Below are 21,988 nucleotides of genomic sequence, written 5' to 3'. Positions count from 1 at the left end.
TAAATACGGTACTTCCAAACATCTCTTCAAACAAGTTGGACAGCAGGTCACCGAAAGTGAGCAAAACTTGCATCATATTTACTCAATTATAACGCGCCCTCATGTGTAACGCGCATTCATTTTTTGTGACCAAAGAAAAGAAAGAAAAAGGGAAAAAAGCCACCCTCAATTGTAACGTGCAACCGTTTGCTGTGACCTAAAGAAAGAAAAGTTCTTTACAGTACCACGCACCTCATTCTTTCATACAGAAATACAACTTTCTCTCATGAAAAATACAAAGATTTACACCCAATGCACTAAAGTTACGATAAATAAAAAAAAGTGGCAGTTTCGTGCGAAAGGTGAAGTATCATTTACGATAGCAAGTTAGTAGACAGCTATACGAAAAGTAAGGACAGTAGTTTTATCAGCCGTATAAACTTTTAAGCATTCGCTTACTGACTAAATTAACAAGCATGGTGTCACGCACACACAAGCATGAACACGTCTCACTCAATAACCGCGGAAACTCTTTAAAATGCTGGAGTGAGGAAGTGCGGTAGCAGGAGTGAGGGAATTGACCTTTGTGCTGCCTCTCGCTTCGACAAGAGCACAGCGTGGTGCGCTTGGATTTGCAGCGCAGACTCTTGTCTCCGCCGCAGATCATTCTCAAGACAGGGGCCACGCGGCCGCACCATACGTAGCAGCCGCCGGTGTCTCCACCACAGATCGCTTTCAAGATAGGGGCTGTGTGGCCGCACTGTACGTAGCAGCCGCCGGTGTAGAACGTCTCTCCTCTTTGCACCAGTCCCGCACGCAAGTTTCGGGAACTCCGAACGCCCGTGATGCGGCCCGATTTCCGACCGTCTCCGCTCACGTGATCGTTTTCCTTTTAACCCTTTCAGGGTCAATGACGTAAATATACAGCGCCGTCTGTATGTTTAAAAAGCGCACTAATTTCCTAACTTTTTCTTTTCTGTCATGTGCTGCCACTATGTAGGAATACAGGGAATTTTTTCTGCGCACCTCCCTCTCTAGGTTTTAGTTGCATGGTTTGTTTTAGAGCTGGTTTGCTCCCACGCGTATATATACTACCGCTTGCGCACTGGCGCGCGGGCGGGCAGGCAGCGGTTTGTGTTTTGTTTTGCAGGTGGTTTTCAGCTTCTTGTGCTTGCAAAACTGATGGCTATCTCATTACTAATCGCTCAAGGGGCGACCGCTTCTTTCTCGCACGTTTAGTGATCACAGCATAGGAAGGATGCCGCCGTGCATGCTTTGCGTTGCTTTTTTTTTGAGACTCACTAAAACTAATTGCCTCTGTTTGGCAATAAGATGATTAGCGGAAGTTTGTCACACGTTTTGCTTTTTTTGACGGGCACACAACCACAGTTTTTTGAGTGAATGCACCTCAAGTTCAATTACGCTATGGATGTACATATTAGTGTAAGAGCAGGAACATTTGAGTCTTGCGAAACATTCTTGTGTGCGCATTTTCAAAGCCTTGAACTATGTGTATAACAATGCATCAAATTTTTTATTCTTATAAGTTTATTTCCTTTTTTATTGTTGTTATTCATGAATGAAAAGTGCATATATACCAATGCAAAATATTTTTTTCTCACTTTACGGTCACCCTAGAAAAATTACAGTAAATTTTTTTCGAAATAAGTCCCTAAGAATTGGAATCTGCAATAAAAAAAATCGACCCTGGGCGGTCCCATATGGCAATAAAAATCGACCCTCAAAAGGTTAATTGCGGCATCGTGATGAACTCGGCATGTCTTTGCAGTCAGCACTTCCATGCTGGTAGAGCAAATACAGAAAATGGGAAGACGGACGGTGCACTAACCTAAGCCAAAGGAAACATTGCCTAAGCATACATACTACAGCATATGGAGAAAGCTACGGCAACTAGGTTCGAAGCACATATATGAGGCGGCCATTTTGAAATGCTGATGGTGATACGGTAACGCAGATTTAGGGTCGTACTTGATTCTAACGCGCACGCTATTTTTGGACCCATTTTGTCGGGAAAAAAGTGCACGTTAGATTCAAGTAAATATGGTACAGCATGCCCACAATGCGAACAGCGTGATTGAGTGATAGGCGACTTGAAAAATAGTGCCCGCCCTCTTCCGTACACAGTTGTGGCCGTACTAGTCATTAGAAGATCTCGGTGGAAGACAGTTCAGAATTAGAATTGGTTTTATTGTGATGATTACAAAAATTACAGGATGTTAATATACAGGAGGAGGTCTTGAAGTTATCGCCACTGTTACCTGGGCTGCAACAAGTCTGGCCTACAAAGGAGAAGACACATGGTAGTGTGCTGTCTTGCTTTTGTTTGGCCCGTTTTTAGCGCTGTTCGTTTTTCCAAGTCATGTACCAGCTAGGTTGTTGACATACATTATATAAATGCATCAATTAGTAAATGAAAGCTTAGTTTTTTTTAATATCATTTTTAAAAACAGCATAAGGATGACAGCATAATTTCATGTGAAGTGGCTGCATGCCTTAGCAATGAAACCCCCCCCCACACACACAGACAAAGAGAGAGAAAGGGGTGAAGGAAGGGGAGGAGTGGTAGTTGTCAAAAGAGAACCCACCCCCGAAATGAATTTCTGGCTACACCACTGCTCAGAACATTATATTTTCCTGTATCAAAGCCATGTGGTCTACTGCATAGTCTTGAAGATCAACATACCCTTTGTACCTTCCACAATTACTCAGACTGCAAAATTTAGCATTGTGTATAATTACTTTCCCCCCTTTTAGTCAACCTATAAATGAAATTTACCAGCAGCTTCATGTACTACCCATTTTGTCTCTCTGCAGATACAACATCTCACTTGTAGTTAATAAATAAAGTACCAACAATCCACTTCTTTTTAGCCAGCTCATCCTACCTGTTCATGAAACCAGGCATGCTTTAAACAGTCTCTTCAACTTGCCTATAATAATGTCATAATATGCATGACAAGTGCCTTGACAGAGCAAAAATATGGCAATCTACCACATAGTGTTAGAACTGCAAGAAATTTCAAACTAACATGCAAAATTTTTAAAATAAATAACCAGAATAGCTTTTCGGCAAGCAAAACAACATCAGAAACACAGTGGTAGTGTTGTAAACATGATACAAATTGTGCACTTATATTTACGTGTATGCTATAAAACTCTGGATGTTCAAAATTATTACGAAGTTCTCTAATATGGCATCCCTCATAGCCACACTATGGCCATGGGACAAAAGATGAATTATAATAGACTAACCTTGTTGGTGCTGACCTCCCATACCCTGTGGGGGGAACACGCCCTCCACTCAAGTAAGGGAAATGCTTCACATCAAGCTTGTCCTCGATGGCGTCCTGTGAGAACCCATGAAAAAATTAAAATACTATAACAATATTAACTGTATCCAAAAGCTGCCACCATACAAAGAGGATGAAACCGAGGACTACCACCACGTGAATTTTTGTACTACTCGTACTAAACGGACAGACATGTAAATTCTTAAATCTTTAATCATTTTAGAGTTAACAGCATCCACTATAGACACTCCAAACACTCCTGTGTGTGCAAGTGCAGGATGCAAATGCAGAACAGTGACAAGCATAGCTCCATAATTAGAGACAAATATAAAAAAAGAGAAATTATTTTAAGTAATGCAATGGACATATTATTTGGATGGCCACTCTTGCATCTTTGTGGCAGACTCATCACTTTGCCTTCAACACATTCTCTCCCTCTCATTGCATTATACCCTCCATCAGCAGGCTGTGACCCCCCTGTATGATCCATTATTTGTATTGTGCTTTGGTTTGGTACAAAAGTTAGGCCCCCACGTGTGGGAAGAGTTTGGTCATTGATGCATATTTAGGTGACCAGTATCAGCTCTACCCACACATGTGATTGTGCCATAAGAGTGCTTCTCTTCACAACATGCACAGCAACATGGTGACCAAGCTAGAAGCAGACAATGAATCTTGTATATATGAGAAATTAGTGCCCCACTCAAAGAATGCATGAGGTGTGATGCAGAGGTAGACTATGTTGCACTGCACTGAAAAAGCATTGACACGAATTTCTCTCTCACTAATTTTTCTGTTAGGTCTTTGCCAACTCCCTAATCTCGGTACGAGTTTTCAATTTCTCAACGTACAACAAATCATAAATAACATATTATAGTCTGACAAATTCAGAAAGCGTGCCAAATATCTGGGCATACGGTGTGTTTACAAGGGCTTCTCTGCAGCATGTGATGAAAATTTGGGAGTAAGGTGGTGGGTTGAGTCACGTGGTATCACTGATGTGTGGGTTGTTGTAGTAGTCGAAACCACATTGCGATAGTTTTGCTGAAAGCTTTAGACAATAAAGGAGAGAAGATGGACACTCCACATTCTCAGAGATGCGACAGTAGGGGACCAAGCTTATTATACAATGTTGAATACGGATAAGTACAGAATGAAAAAGGAAAGAATGGTTTATGTAGCGTGCATGCTGCTTTTGGCAACACGGTCATTGTGTGGCTTGTGACCAACGTACCAGGCTGATTGGCACGTGTGTCAGTGATTTGTGATATTATGTGATGACTACTTCAGAATGCAACGTTCAACTTTCGCAACTTTCGCAACGTTCACAGTTGCCCTTGTAAACAAATCCTGCAAGAAGTCTGACTCCATTTGGCACACACATGTTGAGTTGGTTACATTAAAAGAGGACATAAGTGATGATTATTCTGAGCATTCAAGGAATTCTGGCACGACGTTACAGTTAAGGGTTTAGCAGCTATCTTAGATATCTTATTAGCAAAAACAAACGGAATACAAAAATTTTGTGAAAGTACTTTGCAGAATGCCTGCACTCTCTACAGTGTTCTGGGAGCAACCCGAGCAAAGCGGGACCCCACTCTAGTGAACTAAGTATTCATACTTAATATGTATTTCCCTTTCAAGCACAAATATAGGCCACATATATTTCAATTGAATATTTAGTTCTAACACATTTCTTGCATCTTTAACATTATAAAACAGATAGCAACAGAACAGAACAAATATTTTTTTTCCAGGAATGTAGACTCCACAAGTGAAATTTGGAAATTATTCTAGGCAGGAGTACAAATTCCACTATTTCACATGCAGCATAACTGGAAAACACTCAATTTCAAATTTGCTTACACAAATTATGACTGTCAAAACCAATGGAAAAGAACTGCTACAGGCCCACACGCTGGCACTGCCAGATGTCCATCTTGTACTGCATTTTTCAAAAATAGCTTGTACCTGACCTGTTAACCAATTTTGCAGCACAGATGTAATTAGAAAGTTCCACAATGCATGTAACCTTTCTTTTTATGCTGTTATCTTTGCTAATGTTTGTGTTTCTAAGGCATTTCTGACCTTGGTGTGTGTGTACAACTGTAGACACAGCACCAGAAGAGTATCTAGGCATGCTACAGATCATGATGTCAGATGTGGCGACAATGTTGTCTGTTTGGTGTGGACAGCCATATCTCCGAGTGGTGTGCATGCACATGTGTGTTGCTCTTAGCTGCCATGTTCTGATGTCGCGTGTATGAATCATGCCTGAAAAATAAAAATGCACGGGCGATTACAGTACTCCCTAATGCAAAATTTGAGTGCAGCTCTCATATGTGTTTTCATTTCGCAATATATTGAGGCATCGCACCGATCACCGCACCGACTGGCGGAGCCGCGATGTGCAGCGCTATATATAGACCAGCCAAACAGCAGCCAGCAACTGCAGCTTATGCAATCATACAATCTTTACCAAGAAACATGTGCAGCAAATTCTTTGTGTGAAAGCAAGCTTTCTGGTTCTTTTTGTTTCCCCCACACGGCCGGTGCTGCCATACATGGATGGAATGATGTTATGAGCGTCCCCTTTGGAACAGGGCTGTGTCACCAAGCTCTTGCTATTATGCTGCCTAATGTCCTACCCAGGTTAAAGAAGAAAAAAGAAAACAGAAAAAAGAAAGAAAAAACCACGATGAATTCCCAGAACCAAATTTTCTGACCCCCCTATTGCAAACTTTGTTTTTGTACATTTCCATTTTTTGTCATTTCCCTACTTTTCTTCCACCAATCTTCCAATCGCCTATTACTAATCTCTATTCAGGACATGTTTACTTACCCCCTGCTCTTGCTGAAACCACAGGCGGCTTCAAGGAGGCCAGTGGTGCCTAAATCGACCAATGGGCAGATATCTTCACATTCTAATAAATATTCTCCATCGTTTCCCTAGCTTTACCGCAGCAAGCACATGCTTCTTCTTCCTTCGTGTATCTTGCTTTATAGGTACATGTTCTAAGGTACCCTGATCTCGCTTCGAAAAGTAATGAGCTTCCCTTTGAGTTATCATAAATTGGTTCTTTTCCGATTTTGTTTTTTTCTCTTAAGTAGTTACTCATGGCAGGTTTCTTTTCCATTGCCACCACCCATGAGATTATTTCAGCTTCTCTGACTTTTCACTTGACGTCCTTTGTTGCTGTGTTGCTCACTCTACATGCCGCTTACTTGCTGGTAAGCTTCCTAGTTCTTTTCCTCCACTGTGAATCAATGTTTTTCCTGTACAAATACCTCAACACTCTTCCAGCCCATTTACTTTCTTCCATATTCGTCAGTCATTCTTCATAATCAATTTTACTGTGAGCTTCCCTCACTTCAGAACTAGTCCAGCCCATATCCCCCTGCACAGCTTCATTGTAGTCTTCGCATAAGCACCCAATGCGAGATGTCCCACCGACCTTAGGTTGCCATTGAGTCCCGATTGTACTCTTGATTTCAAGCGAACAACCGCATTTCCAAATGTAAGTCCTGGAACCATTACACCTTTCCACATACCCCAGAGCACCTCGTACCTATTGTATCCCCATAGTGCTCTGTGTTCCATTATGGCTGCATTTCTCTCCCCCTTTACTATTATTGTTCTATCCTGTGTTCCCATATATCTTCGTTTATCCATAGCCTTCATTTATCCATATACCAAGGTATTTATATTCTTTTACCAGAGGTATTTCTTGGCCCTGTATTGCCATTGTCTGTTCACTGTTTTCATTGAATACCATAACACCTGATTTTCTAATGCTAAATTTTAAACCTAAATTCTCGCCTTCCTGTCCACAGATATTAGCCAGACGTTACACTTTGCTTGTTAGCTAGCAGCACAATGTTGTCCACATAAAATAAACCTGGAAACTGCTGCTATACTACCGTAGCCGCATGTTTGTATGAGAGATTAAAGCCGATATTACTTCCTTCTAGCGCCCTTTCCATCCTCAGCATGTACATCATAAATAGCAGTGGGGATAAAGGGCATCCCTGCCTCAGTCCCTTGTTGATATCCACTTTCTCCACACTCCTCATCCATTCCCATTCAACGCAAATGGTATTTTCTGGGTAAATCTCTCTCAAAAGCTGTAGACAATCGTCACCTAAGCTTTCCCCTTCCAGAATATCCCACGAAATGTTGCTGTCTATGTTGTCATACGCTACTGTAATGTCTAAAAAGGCCACATATAACTGCCTCCTTTCTACTCTTGATATTTCAATACACTGGGTAGGAACAAATAAGTTATTATCCAGACGGCTACCTATTCTGAAGCCATTCTGAAGTTCTCCCAAAATGCCATTATTCTCTGCTTATGCTTGCAGCTTTAATTTGATTGCCTGCATTGTTAACCTGTATATTACCGATGTAATGGTCAATGGTCTATGCAAGTGAATTCTATCTTTCTCCCTCTTACCTTTATAAATTCATTCTACTTTGTCGCCAACTGTCTGGTATTCATCTATCTTTTAAAGTTTTTTCCACTGCTTTCACCAGAGCTTCCTTACTTTTTTATCCTAGTTCATTAATCAGCCTACCGGGAACCTTGTCTAGCCCTGTGGCTGTGCGCTTAGGAATTTTCTCTTCGGCTTTCTTCCAGTTGAAATTTGTCAGCACCAGCTCCTTTTCCATCTGGTTCTCTTTCATGTTCTTTTTTTCTTCTTTTCCTAGATGCGTGGACGTGTGTGCCCTCTGGTGGTGCTTCAAGGTGGCTTCCTCCGCTTTCCCTCTCGTGCTCTCTTCACTCTCGCTGTATTTCATCCCACGCTACGCTCTGCATTCGCTCCATCTTTCGCTGTGCTCGTTTGCTCAGTTACACCGCTGAGGCACGTCAACGCTCAACGCAGGAACAGGCGCCGAAGAGCTGCGCTCTAAAATCAAGCAACATCATACGACATCCCAACTTTTTGGTTCTTATTATGCGTTGGTTTTCTGGAGTCAGTGGCAATGCTGCAGAGTTATGAATAACCATGCAGGTCCAAAAAATGCACTTGCAACACTTTTGAAATAAGATTTCTTCCCAACTGGGCACTATTAATAAAGTGTAATATAATTGGCCTTGTAGTGTCATCTTCATCACCGCGAGTTCCCATCATGCACCATCATCATTAGCACAGTGCATCTTGCATAGCTCGTGACGTGAGCAATGAATAGAATACGATTTCATTCTCAGCCTAGCTGGATGCCACAGCCTTCACCTTCAATAAATGTATGGACCCAGGAATGACACCTTCCGCCGAGTGACCCGCTGCCACATGGACCTTCTGCGGCTCTTCGTGCCAGGTTCCACCATCTGGCCTGTACAAGGAGGATGCTTCACCCAAATCAAACCCATCTTGGAGCTGAACAAGTAGGTGCACTAGCGGCCCTTGTCTTGCCAACAATGATGGACAGTGACACTGGTGGCATGCGGACTCAAGTCTGGTTCCCTTGATGGCTGCCTTTGCGTCTACACCAACTAACTCATCACCTGCTGCTTCCAACGTCTGTCCGTCGATTGATCCCCTTAAGGTTGCCCTGTCTGCGATAAAGCCCCTCCATAAACGTTTCCGCCGACCAGGTTAAGTACCGCCAACCTGCCCTCCTCCTCCACGCTCCTCTCCCACTCACCCCCTTAGCTTCCGGCGTCAAGCAGAACTTACGTAGCTGCAGCTTCCTGTTCCGAGTGGAAGTGACGCTATGTTTTTTAGCGTTGTTTACTTTCGCATCGATGGAGAGGCTTTAATTGCACCAGCTGCGGTTGAAACTGTGAATGCGATTCCATCCAAGAACCACCGCCTATTGTAACCAGCGATCTGCTCGTGTTCGCTGCTTCGCGTCAACCTGCGACGGGTTGTGCCACGAGCGACAACGTACAGTGGAATGTAGTGCCTGGGTGCTTGGAGACCACTGCCGTTTTTCGTGCATTCGGAAAACCGACCGCGAACTACTACTTCAGCAGAATACAACAGCTTGTCCCCTTTGCATTCTTCTTATGGCGACTGCCACAGCTCTGCTAAGCACGCACGGGCGTCTCATCATCGTCTAACAGCAGTCAAAGCGGAAACGCCGGAACCGGAAATTTTTTAATCGGAAATGCCGGAACCGGATTTGGTGTGAGGGGAAAAGGCGGCGCACAACAAAGGTTGTCGCTACTTAAGAAAGCGGCGGTGGCACGTGGATGGAGGGGCTTTAGTCTGCGACACTTTTGTCCCCGTTTATCAGTGCGTCAGCCTCCAAGTCATCACCTGGGTCCTGTTCCCTGCCAACTCTGCTACTGGCGTCTATGCCCACTATCACCATTGCGAACACATGCCGCAACTTGCTACCTCTACCTACCGCTGCAAGTGCGTCCCGTTACCTTCAACTGGACATTATCCCTGTTGGGGGGAGCCATCTGTAGCATCATCTTCATCACAGCAAATTCCCATCACATGCCATCATCATGAGCGCTGTGCATCTTGCAAGCTTGTGTTGCAAGCAATGAATGGAAAACGCTTTCCTTCCTTAGCTGGGCTAGACGCAGCAGCTGCTGTTCTGCTTCGCCTTCCTGACTAAGTTTAGGGATGACGGCACGCCTTGTCGGCCACCGTCGCATCGTCTTATAGTCTCAATATGACAACCGTAAATAGGCCCTAAAAATTGGGCAATTCACAACAAAGTCGTAATACTTAGCAGGTACGATGTTAACAATGTCTCACACATGTCTACCTGCCACTACCCCTTTGCCCCTTTAATGTCCAGCCTATGTTCTTTTACTGACATAGCAGTAAAGAGCTGAAAACTGGATTTTCTGTTTCTGTCCATTCGCTCATCCATCTGTCTTATGCTATGCCAACAACAGCGGCTGCTGTCGTGTCGCCAGATCACCTCCTCATCCTCAGCTTCACTTGCCACAAGGTGATGAAAAGTTTCCCCACTACCACTGAAATTCAAAGTCGTGCCTCGGTAGCAATGTGCAACTGGGAGCTGGAATCATGGAGGTTAGCGCTAACCTTGGTTCTATCACACAGCATGGTAAATTGTGAGGGGTATTGCACTCATAACTAGGTTGGTGGCGTCTGTGCATTTAAAGGAGGGACAAAAAAAATTATTTGAAAGCAAAATGTTAACATTTAGGAATGAAAGCACTTAGTTCCCTTGAAAACAACCTCCATTGGAGCCAATACATATGTCCAACCTTCTTGCTTACTGTTCGAAGCAACTCTGGAACTCCTCAAGCTTAATGCTGTTGAGCGGCTCCCTATAACGCTGCCTTCACCTTGTGCACAGGGGCAAACCTCCTTCCTTTACTGAATTTCCTTTCCTTAAATAAATAAATTCTCAGGGTGCTCAGTACGATGAAAAGGATGGGTGAGAGATGCTGGCCCATTCCCGAGAGGCTAAATACTACATCACAGACAAATCGGTGCAAGCTGTAGCAGTGTCGTGATGGAGAAACCAATCACCTGCATTTCACAGTTTTGTGTGCTTCCCTAGCACATCTCTTAATCACCTCCAAGCAAAATTTCTGACTGACAGTTTGTCCAAGAGGAACAAACTCCTGTTGCACAATTCCACAAAAGCTGAAAAAAAAAGAAAAAGAAAAGAAATAATGACCAGTGTCTTCTCACTAGTGCACTTGTTGATTTTTTTTTTTTTTGGTATTGATAAAGAAGGCACCTTCAAATGGCTCGAAATTTTTTTGATTTTGGGGTCATACTCATGGCACCAGCTTTCGTCACCTGTGATGATCTTCGAAAGAAGGTTTCAGTCACTTTGGATGTGGTTTTTCAAATCTTGGCACGAAATTACACAAGCATTCATTTTTTTGGTCCTCTGTGAGCAGGCAGGGAAGAAATTTTATGGCAAAACGTCTCATGCCCAAGTCAACACTTGAAATCCACTCGCAAGGGCTCCAGCTAACACCAGCAGCTTCTGAAATCTTGTGAATTGTGTAGCGGAGACTATCGTTGGTTTTTTTTATAGAACCTTTTCAACAATCTCTTAGGTGCGACTAGTTGAAGGTTGGCCGAAATGAGGATGGTCTTTAACGGTCATTTCTCCTCTTGGAACTACCTAAACAACTTAAAAACTTGTGCATGGCTGTATGCCACCTCCAAGAACATCGTTTGAAGCATTGCAAGTGTTTCTGTGATCCGTTTTTGAAGGAGGAATCGAAATCTCAAGGAGATTTGCTGTCTATTACGAACAGACGTCACGATTCACAAGAGCAGTGCGACAACAGTGTAAATAACCATCACCACAAACCCGTAAGACATTCTACAGTACTGTCAGCTGACTACCGACTTGTGAAGTGTCCATTTACACCCACATAGTGGCAGAGCACAGCAATACAATTAAAGGTTCTATCAAGTCGGTCCTTTTTTTTTTTTTGCCCTTGCATCTTGGATGCCACAACAGGCAATACTGTAGCAGATGAGGGTAACAATGTGCAAGGAGATGGCAGAGTCTGCTGAGAAAGCCTGCTGCTGCGGCACTCAATGAGCTCAGAGGTGAAGGAGCTGCTAGCTCATTTTTCGTACCCACCTGGGTAGGTTCTCAGTTGTAGTGCATCTTGCGAACAAGGTGATGTATGAAATCTTATGTAATGTTTTTTCCGCAGCCATTTCATTATGGTATCATGGCACTTTCCGTGTAAAAGCCGTTAAACCTGAGTGTGCCATAATCGAAACTAAGCCTGTCCAGAGTGAGGAGGGTAAGACAAGCCCGACTCTCCACTTTAAAACAGCATGCACTATTTGTATGCTAGTTCAGCTATCTTTCAAAAACAGTGACCCCCACTCGAACTCGAATTGCGAAATCTTATGAACTTCGAGATAATCAAAGCTTTGAGATGAACGTTATTCCAGTGTATCAACTAGACGCGTTGGTACACTGGAAGAGAGCGAGTGTTGTGCAAACTTGCCGTGACCCTCTGGATTACAGAATCTGACACGTGGTAAATAACGCCTACCTGAAAATAAAATGGCGCGGACGGTGCCTGCTTTTAACCGTTGGCGCCGGCCACACACAGAACAGTGGCAAAGTCACGTGATGTGGGGGTCCTTTCGTCTGTCGCACTGATTGGCCTTACGATAACCCGCCTGCCGAAAAGTTGGGATATCCCTTCTGAATTTTGGAGATAAGCTGGAAAGCAAAACTTTCTATGCAATAAATAAAAGATTGTTTCAAAACACAGGTCCACTATTAAACTGAGAACCTCATTGGTATTCAGTACAACGGAGCGTCACTAATTCATTGGTTTCAGAGGATGAAAAGCTCTTGATAACTTGCAACAGAAATTCTACTGATAAAAAAAGTATTTTCCAGACCTTCATATATTAGAACCAAACTGCAATCAGTGCTGGCATACTAATTTGGTGTTTCCTTTAATACGAGTAGACCGTACTGTAAATCTCGATTTATATGTACATAGGTTACTGATAGCTTGCTACATTAATGTTATGCAATGCGAGGAGACTCCCGAGCATGTGTAGCACTGTGTTTTCTTGCCCAAAATTTGTAAGCATTACATTTTGTGAAAATTTTTCTAATATTTCATATTCAATTCAATATTTGGCTTTTTTTTTCTTGATTCAATATGATTTGAAGTCTACTATTCGGTATTTGCACACACCTAGTTAGTATACTTAAACCACTTTTCAGCACTGGCAACATCACAGTCTAGAGCGCACTTTCAAATACTTTTCACGTACCCTTCCAGATCTCTGCCGATTGTATTACCATTCACAGTGAGCACACAAAATCATTGCTGGTCAGGTGGTGTTAATTTCAGATGGACTGTGAATGTTGATAAAAACCTTCAGATGAAGTAATGCCAAAAAAATCAGGGACCAAGTTCCCAAAGCTTTTCCTTTGTAAGTGCTCCTCTGCCATTGGCTGGCCGCCTTTGCTAATATGTCCAACATTAGGATTGGCTGGAATTGGCTCTTATGAGCAATTCTAGCCTAATCTTTTTGTGAATATGAGCCCAGCATCTTCAATGGGAGGTAGCATGTCTTCCAATGAGATCTGTGTCTATTAAACCTTAATATGTTCCTTCCCAGCTCGCTCCCTGCCTTTTTGTTTTCCACGTCTTTGCCCTGTGGGTACATATGGCTTTGCATTCGGTAAGAACTGCTAAAAAAAAAAACAAGACACAAAGATGAAGAATGACACCAGACAAGTGCCTGCAAAGTCAAATATGTTAATAAATACAGCGCTTGTCTAGTAGTCTGTCTTTGTGCCTTGTCTGGCAGTTATACCAACTTGCCCAACTTTCCATCTAATTGCATTATATAGCTTGGTCCCCAACTCAAAAATAAAATGTCACAGTAAAAGCACTGGTAAATAAACTAGGCAAATCCCAACATTTTTATTTCTTGTTCTAGAACATTTCCCGAGTGTTAAGCATTAAGGTTTCAATATACATGGGGTTCACTAGAAAAACACTCGATTAAGGGTTTAAAAATACAAGGTACTTATGGGAGCTAGCTCTGCGCCATGAAAATATTTAATACGAGTTTGAGGTTAGGGGGTTTTACTGTACTGAACCATCTTGCGATACATATAGACTCTTGCTCTTGCCAGCCAGACTGAGGAATGCCCATTCTTTGTGCATGCCTACAACAGGGCAGCCATACAACAGCACTGTGTTCACATGTTTTTTTATCATGACACTGAACTAGCATTCACAGATCTGTTCAGTAAAAGGCTGTCAAACATTTGTAGGGTAATGGTCTACTGCAATAATTTAATTTTCTTATACTTAAAGTGCAGTTAAATTTTTTTACTGTCTTGTACAATTTCTGCCAATATGAAAACGTGTTCATACAGCGCCCTTTGCAAATATGAAAATCAGAATCTTGCTCACTGCTAATGTAGATTTCTGTTAATTCGACTCTGATTAATTCAATTTTTCAGTTAATTTGATATAAACTAAATGTATCAGCCGGTGCCTGTACATTTCTATGGGCCCAAACTTATTTGGACACAAGAAGTGGCCTTCGCCAGATAATTTGAACTTGACTGGTCAGCACACACACACACCCAACCGCAATGATGACACCAATCAAACCGCGTTAGTCTTGGTGGAGCTAAGGGGGTGGTGGGTATGTCGAACACGTACCAAAATATCTGCCAAAAACGCATATTTTTAGTGCGCCATAGGAAGATTTTCAAGCGAGAATGGTAGCTCACAATGAATGATTTCAGTATTTAACCCAATCGAATGCACACCTTTTTTCCAATAAAGTTGGTCCTAAGATTACCTGCGTGGTGCAATCGGATACGAAACCAAAGCTATGCTCACGGCGTTCACAGTAGCCTACCCTTAGAGCCAGCATAGCCATTGTCATCACCATTGCCATCGCAAGATTGTGACAGAAGTTGTGGTTTTTCTTTATCTTGCTCACGTAGCGCAACGATGACACGATGCTTTCTATTCTTCAATTACAAAGCTCATTCAATAGATAAGTTATCTTACATAAGCGAGCATCAACAAGTTGCAACACGTGTTTTGGGTGTTCTACTGTTGCAATCAAACATGCAATGGACTGTACAGAGGACATGGTGAACGTATAATGGTTTCCAGCAAGTACGGACGCGAGCACAAGTACTTGTGCTTGCGTTCGTGCTTGCTGGAAACCATTATACATTCACCATGCACCAACTGGCCCAGCAAACTACTCTACTAAACGGAGGACATGTTGTGCTCCATAGATAGGAATGTGCTCTGAGAGTTATAACGAAGGACATTAGGTGTAAATAAATCTTTCTTATGTAAAAATAAAGTTCAATAGTTTCATCTTTTTCCTACTGCCAAATTTGGAGGCATGCAATATGTTTCTGGTTAATAAATTGGGTACGCGTTACATTTCTACTTTGCTTAGAAGCTCTAATCTCATCTATGTTAGATTAGGTTGAACAGGTATAAAGCAGGTGTGCGTTCGATTCAGAGGCATGTTAGAATAGGGCAAACGGTGGCAAATGAATCAGTGGTCCGTTTTGACATTTTTTTTGCACTTTTGTTTCATTTGACCCGCAGGATAACTCAACCAATTTTGTCCGTTCCATCAGGGTCAAATTAACGGAAGACAACTATATTTGTTATGTTGTTCTCCTGTTAAGAATCCAGCTCATTTAACTTTTTTTTTATACAAGCACACACAAGGAAAATTACTGGCTTTGAACACACATCCACTGTTTGCTTTCATATTGGTGGAGAGTGCACATACCCAAGGAATAATAATTCAAACCTTAATGTTCATGTTTCTACTCTCTGCAACTTAGCTCCTCTAAATAGCAACTTAAAGCAAACAGTTGGCACTAACCTCCATGATGTCCTTCAAGACAGGAGTCCAGCGAGACATCTGGTACGTCTGTTCCGTTATGCGCTCTTTTCTGGGCACATGGTAGACTTTCTTGCGGCTTCCCTGCAATGGCACACATCATACATTATGTCTAATGTAAAAAGTGCGTAGCCAGTGAGATACAAAACTACTATTTTCAGTGGTGCACCAAAAAGTACATGCCATTGAAGAAACACCCTGTGCTGGTGACACTAGCTGTTTGCCAACTCCACCTAAAACCCTTTCTCAATGCATGCGGTGGCATAATGCTTCCATGTCAGTGCTAGTACCGTACCTGAATAAGTGAAAGCTCCCAAAGAAACTTTAGCAGCAGGTTAGCAAAGTGTAGGGTAAGAAAAGTATGTTACCTACTAGCTTTTCCTTAGCATAAATTCAACATTTACTTTAAGACAGCAACTCATCACACTGCATTAACAAAATGTCAGACAATCAGGGCTTCCCATTCTAAGCTTCTCTTAAACACACTGCTCAAAAACATGAGCCTTCCATACGCTAAAATATGACAGAAAATCGGAAGCAGTAAAACAGAGCAGACTCTACAGATGTTTAACACCATACTTTCTCTACAAGGAATGGCCAACCTAAATGTGATAAAATTAAGCATGTGGCAACAATGCTTACATAATGCCTAATGAACTAATCTGCATATTTTCTACTTCATTTCATTTTCTGCTTGTTGACGAGCGATTGATTTCTTTTGCCAACTGAGATGTCACAGAGAGACACATTATTCTTTCAAACTAATTCCAGCAACATACTCTAGTCAAAAACTGAACTACAATACAGTTTATACAAGTACTGCACCTGAGGCCATACTCTGAAACATTTCCAAGTAAATAAGCAGTTCAATTGTGAGGACAAGAGTTTATGCAATTGCTGTCAATGGAGTGATGCATACTTATGACCTCTAAGATTAAGCAATGGAATGCAGTCTGACATCATACAGCTGCACTGCCTACAAGAACTTCTGCAACCAAATGCAGCATCACAATTCGAATTCACTATGTAATGCTATAGCTAGAAGAAAAGAACCCCTAGAACTCTTACAAGAAGTGCTTCTGAAATTTGTTCCAACAAAATGTTTTATTCCATTACGAAGCACTCGGTGGTCTTAATACAAGATGGCCACTTCAACAGCTTTCAGCAGAAATGTCATATAGCCAGATATCAATGATAAGACAGTACTGCTGGTTTGCCCACACTTTTTGTCATAAATGAATCAGACCTACTGCTTTCGTTTTTTCAACCAATCAGGTAACGCAGCAGAGGGACTGTCCCCACTGGCTATGAAGCCAGAATAGAGACCCTGGTGTCTTGATTTACAAACTGAGTTTGCAGCAAGAGATGAAAGAGTAAACTGGAAGCCGTGATTGTCTTACACTCTATGTCAAACAAAGCAGTCAGGCCACCCACTCCTGAACAACGGGCAGTGTACACCATACTATTTCAGTGCCAGCTAAAAACCTGCAAACTACAATGCACAGACCCACCAAAGTGCACCACGCCAGTAAAAATCACCATCACCACTGGAAACATACAAAAGGAAAGATCAAGAGACACCAGACAATGTGAGTATGTGCTCTTTGTAAAATGTGCGCACCAGAACACCACAAAAATGAAGGGGCACCACAAATGAGACAGCACTATGCTGGCCAGGGGTCTCAACTTGTGCTGGCGTGCAGGCAATTGCAGGGACAAGGATCAGTGCGCCCATTCAACCAACGCTCAGATGAGACTGAGTAAACACTTTTCCTGTCCATCAATCATTATCAAATCAACCACAAGAAAAATTCAAGGGCAGCACACTGAGCTTCTATGCAATGAACAAAATGCATACTCACTGGCCTTGAGTGGCATGAAGTTAAGCTAGAAGGAAGACTGACACCGTATTGAAATCGTCATCTTTAATAAAATATGCAAAAAGAGTATCCCCACTTCCTTTTGCACTACCTAGAGAGTTTTTAGTTATGCTGAACATACTACTTATACTCTGCACTTTTCTTTTTTTTAATGACTGTGCACCTTTATCCAACACAAAGATTGCAATGCAAATTGTTTTTGCAAAAAGAGTAGTCATACGTTCAATAGAACATGTTGGTGTCACCTTTCAGCCTGTTCACTGCCGCTATTAATTAAAAGAGCCATTTTTTTTTTCTCTTTGCAAGAGGCATTCTTTATAGAGACCAGGGGGCCAGTACACTTGAAGGGAAGCTGAACTGGTTTAAAAATCTGCAAACATTTTTCCATTTAGCTGCCAGACAGGAATGTGAATTTAGCTTATTTCTTATTTAACTGTATACAGTAGACTTCTATTAATTCGACTCCAGTTGATATTTTGGTTAATTTGATCCTGACTGAAGGTCCCTGCCGGCATTCCTACAGGCCATGCATTTCTACAGGCCCAAATTTTCGTTATTTCGGTTTCGGGATAATTCAAACTTGACCAGTCAGCGTGCATGCACCTGACCCCTATGGTGACCCTGATAGTGACTCCTTTAGTGCCAGCTTCTGTCTCGGCGGAGCTTAGAGGACAATGAGTGCGTTGAACACACGGAAAAAAATAATAATTGAGAATGGCTATTTTCGGCCTGCCCTAGGAAGATTTTCAAGCTATAACAACAGCTCACAATTGTCTGATTACGGTACTTACCCAATTCTAACAAATGCTCCCATTTCTTTTTTTTTTAAGAAGATTGGGCCAAAAATTGCCTGCAGGATACAATCGGATACAAACCCAAAACCGCCATCGCAGCATTTGTATGCTTTGCCGCACAACATAAATGTACTGCAGCTAAGCTGACATTAGGAAACCGACCGCCATTGCACAGCATTTTCCTTGGTAGAAAACATGGCAGAAAATATTACTACTTTGTTTCGGAGCTTTCATGTCATTTCTACATTAGTTTTCTATTTTGTACATGTACAAGTGCATGCCCATTTGGTTCGGGGCCGTGTTAGAATGAGGAAAATATTGGCAAATGAATCACAGCTGTGTTTTGGCACCTCCTTTAATTTGACTGGCCGGATTATTAGATCAATTTCACCAGTCCTGTCAGGGTCGAATTAATGGAAGTCGACTGTATTTGAGCTGTGGGTGCAAAGGGCCATGATATCTGCTAGTGTTCAAGTCATATATCGTGACATAATTTTGGGGAAATACATCTGCCCGTTATGTTGAAGTGGACTAGAACTAAAAAGAATCATTACCATGCCTGCCAACTTTTAAAAAATTTTTTAAATGCCACAATCACGACAATGGGGTGGGGGGAATAGCACACCTTTCGTGGGACACATATGCACTTAAAGATTATTTGTCCTCAGACGCAGCACACAAGCAACAGCCAGCTTGGAACAGAAGATACTGACAAGCACACAGCAAATTCTTCAGTGACCTTGTTGTTGCCAATTTTGCCTGCTTAAAAAATTTGTAAGAATAAACTTCTCAAGCAACTACCCCAGTGGACAAGGTAGTGCAGGTGCCATAGCATTTTTTTTTTCATGCATATTTTGCAATCTTGCACTGCCCAACCCTTAAAAAGATTTAAAAATGTTTTTATGTACATTTTTTGTAAAACTTGATGCTACATTTGCAAATTTGTGGAAGGAGACCAAATTTGTTAACATTACAAAAAATTCCTGCTAGTAACAGCGCAAAATGTAGACAAGGGACGAGACAAGAAGACACCACAAGCGCTGACTTTCAACAACCAACAACAACAATAGGTTGTTGAAAGTCAGCGCTTGTGGTGTCTTCTTGTCTCGTCCCTTGTCTACATTTTGCGCTGTTACTAGCAGGATGGAAAACCAACAAGCCCAAGCTGCTATTCTGACAAAAAATTCGAAAGAGTTGGCAAGTATGCATTACCATGGAGTGTGCATAAAGTCTAAATGCAGGGTGCAGTATTTTCTGCAGCTGGCTTTATGATAGTAGCATTTTTTCATACTTAACTTTACATAGACGAAGTTTTTGGACACTGTGCTCAGCTTATCAGAAAGTTCTTCGGCTTTCCTTTGAAAGTATGAGTAACTTCCACACACCATCTTTAACCCTTTCGCTGTCACTGACGTACTGGTACATTTTTCATTGTGCGTTCAAAAATTCGCACCAAATCGCAAAGCTGACATGCCTGGACTGTCACGTCCCCTGCCGCATCTTTCTAGAAGCTTGTATTTTCACCCCGTACTGTGTTGGTACGTATACTGAAGAGTACGGAGCAACCGTGCCCACCCATCTTTGCTGGGGGGTGTGGTCATTCTGCGCATGCTACTCTCTGGCTGAGCAACCATAAAGTGCACGTGCGATTACGGATACGAAGGTTGTTCTGCCATCTGCCACAGGTTTGCAGTTTTTTTTTTATTTATTCTGTTGGTGCATCTGCTACAGCGCGTCAAGTTGAGGGGCGTGCGCCATTGCCTCTCCAATAGATTGAAACATGACTTGATCGCTGCTTTCGCTCGCTTGCCACTATCAGCAGCAAACGAGGTTGTGGTATCCCCGTTCCATCTCTATCTGTCATCTTGATTTCACAACGTGTTATTTCTCTGGGTTGTGCGGACCACTGAAAGTGTTCACTCCACGTGCGCGGTTACTTTCGGATGGCTGACTGCGCGGGGCTTTCAACTGCGGACTGGAGCGATGGCTCTTCAGATTCCAAATACGAGCCAAGTTCGGATTTGGATTCCGTGAGCTTCTCACCCGAGGAAGGGGCGAGTTCCGCAGCGTCAGATGTTGAAACGGCGGGGCCGTCATCCCGGAAGCGTGCACGGCAAACCGAAAATATGTGGAAGAAAGGTGATTTCTCACCCACGCTGTTTCCTTTCGATGCGTCGTTTTCTGGACTGTCCGCAAGCGCAACTCTTCAATCATAATCATAATGTAATAAATCGCTATGCTCATTACCTGATATTCCCGAAACCAAGCCGCCACTGGGGCTGCGATGGCCAGAAACACCCAACAGTGAAAGGGTTAGAGTGTTATGCTGCTGGTATGGCCCTTGATTTCACCAAGTAGATATTAAGTACTGCTATTCTGAAGCCATGCTCTGAAATCTAGTTTTGTATTGACAGTGAAGCAGACAAGTGATGGTGAGGCTGCCAAAGCAGTAAACATTTTAACAAGAAGAATAAATTGCACAGCTTCATTCCTTGAGCAGCAAAACCACATTTAACCTACCTATGCACTGCTATGACAAGTAGACTTCGCATAAAATTTCTGCTTGTTTTTTTGCAACACAGGCATTTTGAAAAAAGAAAAAAAAAATTTTATGCAACATGTCTCAGAACCAAGTATTGAAATTCCTAGCTTGACTTTCCTGGGCCATCTGCAATAATTCACAGGCCAGACATTTTAGACCCCTGGCCAGGAAATGCTGACTACCATTGCCACCTACAGTCACACACAAAGCAGCACCGAAGACATCTATGTAGCACATAGTGGGTTGAAAGAAGACCAAACCACCAACTACCAAGGATTGACAAGGGGAAGACTCACTACGCCGGAGAACAACAGAACACTTCCCGCAACGCAGACACGCATTGAAAAGATAACAGTAAAGCGGAACAGAGGCGGGCAAGGGTGGATGAATGGAGTTTTTGTGCCTTGTGATGTGTGCTGGCAAACGTCATCACACACAGGGCACCCCCGGTGACAGGCAGCGCGCAGAGAGACAGAGCAAGCATGTGGCCCAATTTATCCCCGCCACGAAAAAGAGAGGAACAAAAAAAGTGGTGACGTACTAGTCCCAGAACTTCATTGGTAAACTGCTGAGATAACAGTAGTGGGGTGTGCGAGTTGAACGGCGGCAGTTTCTCAAGCTCTCGCTGCTGTAAACAAAACTTCACACATGTAGTCAGGCGCCCAGGGCTCTTGCTTGTCTACCAGCCACATACATGTGCAGGTTTTGCTTATTTTTTAATCACCCATGCCAAATCAATACAGACAAGGGAACAGCCTTGCTCCTATGGAATAAAAAATGCTGATGAACAAAGAACATTATTGCCTCAACGAAATTAAAAATGTCGGTGACACTGTTGGGTGGGCGCAGACAGAAAGCATCGCACATGTGCGGACTGCTCCCCAATTTCATCTTTGCAGCCAAGGCAAATGGCAGATAATGCTGAAAAATTATGCTGGGCTATGTAATAACCTAACCCCAAAAGCCCCCTTTACACTTGATCTACAGTACATGGATGACATGCTTAGGGAAGCAATGGTGACATTCAAGAGTGGTTTCTTGCCTGGCCTATCAGTTTACTAAAAGCAAACAGTGCCATGTTAACAATGATTTATTCTCAGCATTGCAGAAAGCTATGCTGAGCCCAGAAGACTG

At 42.5% G+C, this 21,988-nt stretch overlaps 1 protein-coding gene across 2 annotated transcripts in view; it reads right to left on the bottom strand.

Annotated features, from left to right (window-relative positions):
* Rop (Syntaxin-binding protein Rop) overlaps positions 1-21,988 on the bottom strand; it is an 87,008-nt gene that overhangs the window by 24,473 nt on the left and 40,547 nt on the right. Inside the window, exons 12-14 of one of the 2 annotated variants that reach the window (XM_050194970.3) lie at positions 21,396-21,482; positions 15,621-15,722; positions 3,253-3,347 (exon numbers count right to left, since the gene is read on the bottom strand). In XM_050194970.3, the coding sequence (XP_050050927.1) occupies positions 3,253-3,347; positions 15,621-15,722; positions 21,396-21,482 (284 nt within the window). The remainder of the gene's footprint in view (positions 1-3,252; positions 3,348-15,620; positions 15,723-21,395; positions 21,483-21,988) is intronic. The other variant, XM_050194972.3, reaches the window with a different exon arrangement.

Source organism: Dermacentor andersoni, chromosome 1, assembly GCF_023375885.2.
Source record: "Dermacentor andersoni chromosome 1, qqDerAnde1_hic_scaffold, whole genome shotgun sequence".
NCBI classification, from domain to species: domain Eukaryota; kingdom Metazoa; phylum Arthropoda; class Arachnida; order Ixodida; family Ixodidae; genus Dermacentor; species Dermacentor andersoni.
Note: the sequence above shows the minus strand (reverse complement) of the source record. Positions and strands in the feature narration are given on the sequence as shown.